This window comes from Schistocerca gregaria, chromosome 5 (assembly GCF_023897955.1).
Source record: "Schistocerca gregaria isolate iqSchGreg1 chromosome 5, iqSchGreg1.2, whole genome shotgun sequence".
NCBI classification, from domain to species: domain Eukaryota; kingdom Metazoa; phylum Arthropoda; class Insecta; order Orthoptera; family Acrididae; genus Schistocerca; species Schistocerca gregaria.
In genome coordinates this window covers 39,295,573-39,307,697 of record NC_064924.1, presented here as the reverse complement: position 1 = coordinate 39,307,697, position 12,125 = coordinate 39,295,573, and the positions used below count along the sequence as shown (strand labels likewise).

General features: G+C 42.5%; 1 protein-coding gene across 1 annotated transcript in view; it reads right to left on the bottom strand.

Annotated features, from left to right (window-relative positions):
* Positions 1 to 12,125, bottom strand: part of LOC126272157 (retinol-binding protein pinta-like) — a 94,545-nt gene that overhangs the window by 48,892 nt on the left and 33,528 nt on the right. Inside the window, exon 3 of the mRNA XM_049974790.1 lies at positions 5,458 to 5,617. Coding sequence (XP_049830747.1) covers positions 5,458 to 5,617 — 160 coding nt within the window. The remainder of the gene's footprint in view (positions 1 to 5,457; positions 5,618 to 12,125) is intronic.

Genomic DNA, 12,125 nt, shown 5'->3' with positions numbered 1-12,125 from the left:
ACTGATGACCTCAGAAGTTAAGTGCCATAGTGCTCAGAGCCATTTGAACCAATTGAAACCGATAATAACTCGTTGAAGAGATATGTCATCAGGTAGTTGTTTCTGAGACGTAACCTGCAGCATGAAAAAACGAATCACAACAATTGTGTTGAAAGACCGCCATTGTCGCGCGCAACAGACCGGCGTCCTGGAGCTGTCTTACCAGAGCGATATGACAACTGTGCTACCAGACTCGTGCTCTGATTGGTTATTGCTGTGGTAACTGACCTGTACACAGCTAACTGCCAGTCACTTTGTCAATATGACACCAGTATATATCAGCGCTCCCGCTTCACGGAACCGGTGCGGCGATAGAGTAAACGGCCCTGAACTGGGCTACCTCCACTAGTTAGCTACGTGTCAGCATTCCGCCAACATCGCCAATTAGCCCTGGTACTGCGAAAGCGTTGTGAAAGCTAACTGTTGCCGGCCTTTTTGCTGTGTATAGGCCGTTCACCACTGAGTTGGCAGCTGAAGAGATCCGCATTAAACGAAGGTTAGGCAGTTTAGTCTCAACACAGTTACGTCAAACAGATTACGAGATTAAATGGTGGGATGCTACTGATGGAGTCTACCGGATCTGCTGCCCTAACTGTAGCATTCTTCCACTACATCCAGATAGATACAAGTTTATCTGAAACTGCTTGTCTCGGTTGCAGAGGTAGCATTGGAAACGAAACCTGCAGCTAGTAAGTGTTGCAGTATAAGGGAGAGGGGAAGACAACAAATCAGTAATAGAGCGGCAGAAAGTCAGTTTTTGTATACAGGGTGGGACATCTACGACAGACCAACCACCCCTCCCCCCCCCCCCCTAACTTCCATAATATATCCAGAGTGTATAAATATACCGGGGTGAGGTTTTCGTTCAGTTATAGCGGACAATATGACAAATTTTTTGACGTCCGCAAGTAATTTTTATCGTTTATAGATGCCGAATTACGACACCGAGTTCGTATTTCTTCCGTGACATTTTAAAGAAGCTTCTAAGATAATTTCAACAGCATAACATGTATGGGACTTGATGAAGTAGTATGAAGAGAACAGCGCAGAAAACTACTGTTCCTTTGTCAAGACAAGAGGTTCCAATAACGTCTGCCCTGTTATACCAAATGTTAACAAACACGTAACTTAGGTGTTGTACTAATAGAATGACATTTTCACTCTGCAGCGGAGTGTGCGCTTATATGAAACTTCCTGGTAGATTAAAACTGTGTGCCCTACCGAGACTCGAACTCGGGACCTTTGCCTTTCGCGGGCAAGTATCCTTTCTTTCAGGAGTGCTAGTTCTGCAAGGTTCTCAGGGGAGATTCTGTAAAATTAGGAAGGTAGGAGACGAGATACTGGCAGAAGTAAAGCGGTGAGGACAGGGCGTGAGTCGTGCTTCGGTAGCTCAGTTGGTAGAGCACTTGCCCGCGATTGGCAAAGGTCCCGAGTTCGAGTCTCGGTCGGGCACACAGTTTTAATCTGCCAGGAAGTTTCATATTGTACCAATGTTTACTTGTGGGCTTGACGTCCGTCAGTCGGTGTTCTACTATTGTAGCAATTAGATAACTTGCTCATAAAGCTATTGAGGTCTTCGCAATGTATACGGCAGTCGTAAAGGTGAATATCATCCATGGCGAATGCCGCCAAACTATTACACTAGCGGTTCGGTTGTATGCTGAAAGGTATCCAGATCGTTGCAAACACTCACGATCTCACTTTGGAAACATTAGGAATAATTCTAGAAACTGTAAGTGCGGATAATACAATACACCAGGGAAAAAGAAGAGCAACTGGTGGAGGAAATGAAACTATTATTTTAGCAGTAGTACCACACAATGCAAGTGTCACTAAGAAGCATCTCCGAAGTACAAGAGGGACTAATCAAATGATCCTTCTGCGAATACTACATTCCGTCTCATTTGATACTCTGCACATTTCGCTGCATGTACAGTTTCAAGTCAATAACTTCCAAAATTGATTATTGTTCTCCAAATGTTAGCTACGAAAATTTTGTTTGAGCAAGAAGCATCGTTTTCAAACCACGAGCAAGTGATCTTCGCAATATGTACTAATTATCGGCTAAAAATTCACGCTGACTGAAAGAAATGGATGAAAACAACGCTCTTTTTCTATCAAAGTTTGGTACGTGTTATTTATGCATAATTATTTCCAAACTTATTGATGAAACTTAAATACGCTCAAATATCTCGGCGTGATACCATCATGACGGATGTCCCTCCCATTCTACACACGTAATGACAGACTCTCTAAAGAGATCATTTGGAGAGGGTTGCAACGGGCTTCTTAGAAACGCAAAATGGCCTGCACACTTATCAGTCTTTTACCTGGGTCGGAAATTAAAACAAGAAGCATATTAGGAAAAATCTATGGCTCCCGAAGGCATGAAATGTCTTACACTAAGGGCTTGTGCTGCCGTTAACTTCATATGAAATTCAGTGTGCAATATTGTTTCTTCAGAACAACTTTACAGCGTGTAGCAGTGCTCAAGGTCAAAATTTCGAGCAACAGGTTAGCCGTGATATAAACACATTATTCGCACCTGAGTTACGTGTGTACTTTGTGGCAAGCGTTTCTGGAACCTTTCCTGTTCATGGCGGGACAGTGATTATTATCTTGGTACAGCCCCATACATGTAACGTGGCTGAAATTATCTCAGAAGCTTCTTTACAATACCACTAAAGGGTATATACTTTCATTAGAAAGAAAGGCAAAGTCGGTGTCGTAATTCGACGACCGTAGACGAAAAAAATTACTTGCAAACATCAGGAAATTTGTCATACTGGTTGTTACAACATACCGAAAACCGCACTTCGATATGTTTATTCATTCTGAATATACCTAGGGTGGCCGGTCTTAGCTGCCTCACCTTGTACATTGAGCCATAAACAAAAATGAAATGCGAGGCAGCCATTAGAGAGCGATATTCCTACCTTTGTCAGGTTTGTTGTTGGTCTAGCTTCATGTTCATTTGTAGCAATACTTACTTTTTTGTGTGAAACACGACAAACAATAGGAGCGCTAATGTTTGCAATCTAGGTAAACGTTTAGGTAAACAAACCGACGCGCAGATAGTCCAAAAAAGTCCTTGCGAAACGCAGATATACCTAGAAAATGTGGTAGCAGAAGACACGTCCACATGTAAGCGGAAATCAGACAAAAATGCTACCACTGGCCATATTTTAAATTTTTTTGTTAAAAAATCAGCCCCTAGTTGCATAAAAGAATTTTATTTCCTTGCTGTTTCAGTCGTCCAGTGCCTTTTTCAGAAGATTATAGTTATCACATTATTATAGTGTGTACCCAGGATATTAATGTAATCGTTACTGGCGACATATTCCTTATTAAGATGGATAATGTCCGAGCTATTTTAATTCAACACTATGAAGTTCGAATGGTAAAAAGTCAGAATATCGCAGAATCAACTTACCCGCTCGTGCATCCAAGTTGCTGACAAGACTAATATACAGAAGCGTGGAAAAGAAAACTGTGTGTGAGATGACGATTAGCTTGGCTTTACGAAAGGTAAAGGCAACAGAGAGACAATTCTGATGTTGCGGTTGATAATGGAAGCATCACTAAAGAAAAAGCAAGACACTTTCATAGGATATCTATACCTGGAAAAACGCATTCGAGAATGTAAAATGGTGCAAGATGTTCCAAATTCTGTGGAAAATAGGGGTAAGCTATAGGGAGAGACGAGTAATATACACTATATACAAGAACCAAGACGGAATAATAAGCGTGGACGACCGAGAATGAAATGCTCGGATTAAATAGGGTGTAAAACAGGGATGTAGTCTTTCGCCCCTAAACTTCAATTCTTACATCAAAGAAGCAGTAATGGAAATAAAGGAACGGTTCAGGAGTGGAATTAAAATTCAATGTGAAAAAGTATCAGTGATACGATTCGCTGATGACATTGCTACCCTGAGTGAAAGTGAAAACTAATTACATAATATGCTGAATGGAATGGACAGTCTAATGAGTGCAGAATATGAATTGAGAGTAAATCGAAGAAAGACGAAATTAATGAGAAGCAGAGTAAATGAGAACAGCGAGGAACTCTGCTACCTAGGCAGTAAAATAACCAATGATGTGACGGAGCAAGGAGGATATCAAAAGCGGACTATCAATTGCAAAAAGGGTATTTCTGGCCCATAGAAGTCTACTAATATCAAATTCTGGCCTTAATTTGTGGAAGAAATTTCTGAGAATGTACGTCTGGAGTAATGCATTGTATGGTAGTGAATCATAGACTGTGGGAAAACCGGAACAGAAGAGAATCTAAGGATTTGAGATGTGGAGCTACAGACGAATGTTGAAAATTAGGTGGACTGATAAGGTAAGGAATGAGGAAGTTCTGCGCAGAATCGAAGAAGAAAGGAACATGTGGAAAACAATGATAAGAAGAAGGGACAGGATGATAGGACATCTGTTAAGACATGAGGGAATCACTTTCATGGTAATAGAGGGTGCTGTAGAAGGCAAAAAACTGTAGAGGAAGCTAGAGATTGGAATACATCCAGCAAATATTTGAGGACATAGGTTGCTACTCTGAGATGTAGAGAGGAATTCGTGGCGAGCCGCATCAAACCGGCATAAAAAAAAAAGGTTGGTGCTAATGTGGGGGTGGAGGAGGGAAAACAGATAGAGGGGGAGGGAGGCGAGGGTGAGGGGACTAGCTAATGTCTGATTGCACTCAGGGGTAATGGTCTAACAAAGGTTGGTCTAGACCCTACGACCTTCGGAAACCGTTCTCTACTGTTTCCGCATAGAGAACCGCTTTCTGGAAGCCACGATGACGTAAATGGCTCATGAATCGTCCGACCCGCGCTTTAAATGCTATTTTTTTCTAAATATCTTCCCATCTGGGGTCCAACACATTCATTTCTGGATAACCCTGCGACTACCATAAATTTGGACGAAATCGGTGACGACGAATAGGCGCGGTCCTCTTGTAAGTTCTATCATTCCGAAACACTGGGTATTCCGCGCTACTTTCCCACAAAACCTAGTTTTTCACGCAACTCACTGTTTGAGACGTCATATCTCTTGATGTATGTATGTACGTATGTAGGACACGTATGTATGTATGTAGCACATCTGTTAAGACATCAGAGATGACTTCCATGCTACCAGATGGAGCTGTAGAGGGCAAGATGGAATACATGCAGCAGATCACTGAGGACGTAGGTAGCAAGTGTTACTCGGAGATGAAGAGATTGGCACAGGAGAGAATTTTGTGGCAAGCTGCATCAAACCAGTCAGAAGACTGATGACTCAAAAAATGGTAATATAAACAAACTGCTGCAAAGACAGATTTTAAAATCCGTTACCACAATAATAATTATTTGATGGTAAAAGAACTTTCATTTTTTTTTGAAAAGAGATATGCATTTAGTCGGTACTTACATGTGTTTCATGGTGTGTTTAATGTCAGGCCCCAAAGGGTCGCGATTCATCAGGATCTCCGGATACCTGTTCCTCATTGAGAAGTAAGCATCCAACCCTTTCTTAGCCTTCTCTGTGCTACACTTGCAGTGAATGTACATCCTTTCGATGTGGGCGTCATCTGTAACCAATGGAAATAATATTTATTACAAAGGGTTAGCCAGTCAAAGCAGAAAACATAATTCCATTAATTGATTCAACCTGAAGACAGATACTGTACTCAAAGACTGGCGGTAATGTCTACGAGGTGTGTGAGAAAGGTAATGAGATTAGCAAGACTGCAAGGGATGTGGCAACGCTGTGTTGTTCCACTTGTGTATGCAGTGTGTTGATTGCTTTCAGACCGTAAGTCTAAGTTGTAACTACGTACAGCCAGCACATGGTTTTTGAGAGCGCCATTAGTGAAGTTATGTTTTTGTTGTGTGTTATGAATTTAGAGTAAAGTTATTCCATCACCTTTTGTGTAAAGTTTGGGGAATCCGAGAACGTAACCTTCCAAAAATTGAAACAGGCCTGAGGGGGAACACAAGTTTCTCCCAGGCACAAACCATTTTTGCACAGCCAGGACGCATTCAAGATGAAACTCGTTCACGGAGACCTTCAAAAACTGATGAAAATGTCGAACGAGTGCGTGCTCCTGTAAGATGAGACCAACGTGTGATGATGGATGATTGATGACCTTTAAACTTTACCAAGTCCACCACACATGCGAAAGGTTTGTGCCAAAATGGTGCCAAAAAACCTCACAGCTCAGCAGATGGACAATCGAACAAACGTTTGAGTTGATCTACGAGTACTTTGTCTGGCTCACTCGTGTGATCACAGATGACAATTGCTGTATTTCTGAGTACGATCTTGAAACAAAGCGGCAAACTGAGGAGTGGCACACTGAGATATCTCCTCCCCCAAATAAAGCTCTAGTGAGCAAATCAGAAATCAAAAGAACGATAGTTTTAGAGTAGAGGTATATTGCATAACGAATTTGTTCCTCCAGGACAAACTGTCAACCAAATATTTTACAAAGAACTCTTTGAAGCACTCAGGAAAGGGTGAATCGAGTGGGACTGGACAATGCAGGCATCTGAATGGTGCGCCATGACAAAGCGCCATATCACATGGCCACTTCCATCACAGAATTTTTGACCTCAAAAGGCATTTCTGTTGTTCCACAGCCCACCTATTCAACCTGATCTGGGTTCTTGTGACATTTTTACTTTCCAAAAATATAAAAATGTCTTAAAAGGGCGTCATTTTGGGAGCCAGAGAACTTTCAAAAGAATGTGACGTTAAAGGCCTTACGAGTTGAAGCTCTTCCGCACTGCTACCAATACTGGAAACAACAACTTCTCCCGTGCATAGCTGCCGAAGGGAAGTATTTTGTAGGGGACAATACTGATGTTGAAAACAAATATTAACTTTGGTAGGTAAAGGTTCAGTTTCATTAGTTTTCTCAGACCCCTCGATTGTTGCGTTGCTCGCGAATAATACCCACAGGCGTTGAGCTCTGCTTTTCTACACGTGCCTGATGCAGGAGACACGTCCACCTAGAGCTCAAGATATGGACACTACTGACGCAGAGGAATGCACTCACTGTTGCTGCAGCAAACATTGGGTATGGCTGACCTAGGCCCATACAGCCGTATGTATGTTAAATGTAACACCGTTGCAGAGGATGTACTAATTGTTTTTCACGCTCCAACTATATTCTCTAGTGCTCTTCGCTCCTCACCCATTGGCTTACCTTAAGAGCACAGGCGATAAATCAACGTTTACGTCGTCTGCAGTAAGCTAATAGTAATCTCCCACCCAGTACCGGAAAAATTGGAAAGTGTTACTCCATCAAAACCTTTACGGGACGCTACCAAACACATACATCAGTATTTCCATGCGCGTGGAGTATGTTAATTAAAGTATCATCCTAGAACGAGCTGTCTTTCAATATTTTCGGTGCAGAGACCAATCGTTGCTAGTAGCGAAAATTGTGTTAGTACGTCATGGACACTAGGTGTATCTACGTTACTGTGTGTTTTCAGGAGAGATCGCAACAAGGCATACTCAGAGCACCTGTACAGCGAGCTTACTGCCATCTTTCGGCCATTACGAAAAATTGAATCATTGGCATGACGGACATGGAAGCACCATACTAGCAGATGGCATACACAGTTATCAGCAGTGCAGTGACTGCAAAACGATGAGTGCTGACGAGATGAACTCAGGGCTACAGTGCGACGTGAAGAGAACACGAGTTCCACATGGCAGGGGATCACCATGATCTGTTGGGAACACATACCTAGAACTGGGATTTAAATTTTGAGTCAACGTCCGTTTTCTAGCGCTTGCAGCATACTATAGACAACAGAGACTTTCCTGCTGTGGAACCAGAGTCAACTGGGACATCTAATGACATTCTGTGTTGTTTGCTTCTTTTTGTAATGGTACCGAAGACAAAGTGTCCATAGAGGATCTGGTGACATGTCACAGGAAGCAGAGTTTCCTGAAATCTATACCTCAGCAACTTTCGGACTCAGGGTGTGGAGATCTCTAGAATATGATAACAAGATTGGTTTGGCAGTTGTTGAAGGAAGCAGAACGTTCGCCATTACGTGGCAAAATGGTAAACCATGTTGACATATCTTTCATGATTTGGGTACTAAATGGCACAGTTCAGTAGGATAAGGCAAGGCCCCACGCCAGTTCACATCATGTGCGATCTCAGGAATGTATGAAACTTTGGTTGGCCTGCCTGATCCTGTGATTTGTCTCCCATAGAGCAAGTCTGGGAATTCGATGGGAAGGCATACACTTTCGTACCAGCCTGCAGACAGCGATCTTCAGTAGCAGACAGAGCATGTACTTCAAGGGGTGACATGCGTGTCTTTGTGCCTGTGGGTGTCACATTACACACTGACATTTATTCTGGTAACTGGGGCTCTTTTGAAGTGGGACTCATCACTGAAGACAATTCTGCTCCGGTAATGAGAGCCCAGGCCAATGCTGCGTCTCGAGGCCCCAGAGTGCGATACCATTCCCCAGGAGTGCTGGTCTGTGGTGCCATTTCTTGTAATAGCAAGACCGATTTGGTTGTCAATAGCAGCACCGTTATAGCACAGCGAAACGTCTACGGTGTGCTACACCCCGTTCTGTTGCTCTTCATGGAAAGCCGTCCTGGGCTTACATTTCAGCCAGATAATGCCGCCCTCACAGGATGAGAGTGTCTACTGCTTGTCGTCACGCTTAGCAAACCCCGCCACAGCCAGCAAGGTCGCCAGATCTCCCCAATTGAGAGCGTTTGGAGCGTTATGGGCAGTTTCGTGTAATCAACTCGGGATATGGACGAGCTAACGCACCAGTTGACCATAATTTGGAAACATATACCTCATGAGGAGATGCAACAACTCCGTCAGTCAACGCCAAGCCGGATAACTCCTTCTGTAAGGGCATCAGGTGGATCGACACGTTACTGATTTGCTCAATTTGTGAAGTTCTTACTCTTGAATAAATCATCCGTCTTTTCTGAAACTGTAATAATTTGTTTGTCTGTAAATATACATCACATCTACCCATTTCGATAACACTCTCGTGTTGCGTCACTGTTTAGCCTTTTTAAATTTTTGTTTTATAGAGTATTTAGTATGTATAGAGCTCCACATGCTTGAAACGTTGTATAAGCTTTTTATTTTTCATGTCAATGACTAACAATATACCACTGATTTTTACCATTCTGGCTTGGCCACCCATGGAACAATCGGCAGGTTCAATTCCCTCTCATTTGCTCTTTGCTTTTCTTCCATTACTCTTTCAGTTTTCCTCCTTCTTCATACCACTCCTCAACTGTTTCCTTAGTGTTTCTTCGTTGTCTTTAATTTGGCACTTCAGTACCGTGTTAGCTCTCATCCATTGATCCCTTTCCATTATGATAATTTAATTACTATTTAATATTTAAATATGCCCCAAGACTGATTCAAAAAAGGGTTCAAATGGCTCTCAGCATTATGGGACTTAACATCTGAGGTCATCAATCCCATAGAATGTCTGTGGAGGAATGGCAGCCCACACTTCCTCAGAACCGAAATCAGAGAACATGTTGGATGCAGTGGAGCGACGATCCATTTCAAGGTGTTCAGATGGATTCAGGTTGGGACTCCGTGCAGGCCAGTGCATTTCAGGAATGACATTCTCCATAAACAATTGCCCCACGGATGCTGCAGCACGACAGGTTGCATTGACATGTTGACATAATCATCGTGTCCAAACTGTTCCTCTACAGCATGCAGTCCAGAATGCTGTATGGCAATAATCTGATGGCAGGTATCATTATCAAAGCATTCGCCAAACCCAAACCCTTCCATCAGATTACCGCAGGTTACAGCGTAATTCAGCTCTCCGATATACTCATTTCCAGTAATACACTGTGGCTCTCTACACCATTAAAATCGCCACATAACATTGACTTCTGAAATGTGTGGCTTATGAGTAGCTGCTGGACCGTTCTACACTATTATTTTTAATTCGCTACGTACAGACATTCTTCTAGCTGGAGTGCTGATAGCACTTTGGAACTTGTTAGTGATTCAGTTGCTCATTTCATGCAATTTTTTTACAACAACATTTTATAATGCTCGATAGTCTCTGGCGAAACTATACGAGGTCTCGCAGGCCTGTGGTTGTTCCTGCGCGTTTACACTTGCCAACAGTGATTTGGATAACAGTCCTTGATGAATTTATTACTCACGTGGCATCCAATATTAAACCACGTGGGAAGTCAATGAGCTCTGGTGACCTAACGTTCTGTTGTTACTGGACCTTTATTGACAACACAATACTCTCTACTTAATTTTACTCTGGCAGGTCAGCCTCTCGTCGCATCTAGTGGTCAGTTCCACTTTACATAGGGCTGTCGGAATACTGTTGATCAAGTAATGTATTCTTCTCAATCTCAATTCGTCCATTTCCCTGCTGTCCTGATCAGCTTCCAAAGTCTGTCCACCATCGTTCTAGTATTTATAGTTAAAGTGTCTTATACCTCAAGAACTAAATTCACTATAGTAGCTTCTCGTTCATTTTCTAACTACGCTTCCCTGCTAACGGCTGCCTCCTGGAAGAACTTCTCGTTATAACTATTTACACAGTGATCTGCTGAGATCAGTTAGTTAATATCATGGAAAACCGTCTACCATCCAGGACCATAGTGTAGCGCTAGTGCTGGAAATCTTTCCAAAAGTCGATCTTTAAGTAACCCATCTCTCGCAGTCAGCCCAATGGAAGCAGACGTCTTGTTGCAGCAGTTTCATATGACGCATAAGATGCTTATAAAACTTCTCCTCGAATTAAGATTGGCTAGGTTTACTTGGTGGTGCGACAGCTAGACTTACTTATATAAGTACAGGCGCACTCTCCAAAACACTGTGGTGTGCATGGCAGGGGACACTTGGTGCTATACCACATGTCAAGAGATCTCCCTGCTCCAGTTGCGTATGGAGCGTACGAAAAATACCTGTTTCAGTTACTCTCTCTTCGTCAAACCCTGTGGTTCCTACGGCAGCGATACGTAGCGGGCTGGAGTGTATTTCTGTAGTTACTCCACAACTTTTATTTTTAAGTCATCAGTCTTCTGACTTGTCTGATACGGCCTGAACGAATAGCTCTCATATGCCAACCTCTTCATCTTAGAGTAGCAGTTGCATCCTAAGTCCCTAATTATTACCTGGATGTATGCCAGTCCCCATGTTTCTCTACAGGTTTCACTCTCTTCAGCTCACTCTAGTAACATGGAAGATATTCCCTGATATCTTAACAGGTGTACTACCATCCTGTCGCTGCTTCTTGTCAGTGTTTTCCATACATTCCTTTCCTCGCCGATTCTGTGGAAAACCTCCTCATTGCTTACCTTATCGGTCCACTGAATTTTCAACATTCTTCTCTAGTACCACATCTTGAGGCTTCGTCTGCCTTCTGATCCGATTTTCGCACAGTCCATGTTTCACTACCATACTACATTGTGCTACACTTAATACTGGTTCTGGAAATTCTGTAACTATCATCTCTCAAGATAGTTTACTCCCGAAATTTCAGATTTATCAGAATTTCCGTGGTGTTCTTCCACTAGTGAAACTAACCTGTGACCATTCGCATTGTCGTTCTTTACTTACATTCAGTACCGTAGGTAAGCAGTCTCCTTTGTAGAGTGATTGAATTTTCTCATTATCCTTTTGACGAGCTGGAGTCTGCCGCCAGGTTTATGTAGCATCGTGCCTGCGTGATAATTTCGTTTCATATTGCTACAAAATTGCTACATCCGGATATTTCTATGCGTTGACTAATTTCGGATGAGACTCGTCAATATAGAAGTCGTAGGATACTACTTCTCTGCAATTTGTATAAAGCACAGTTACATATTTCTGGACATCTAAAGTGAGTTTGCGCCTCACTGAAATCTTATCAACTGGTTGTTTCCGGAGCTTCTTTTTTGAAATAGTACTTCTTTACAGATAACTGTATAATCTGCAAAAAGGTTGAGGTTACTGCACCAGTGTGCAAACATAAGGACGGAAATAATTTTCTCGTTATGTGTCACTTCCAAGTAACGTAGCTCGATGAAATTTGGGATATACATAGAAAGAACTGCTACA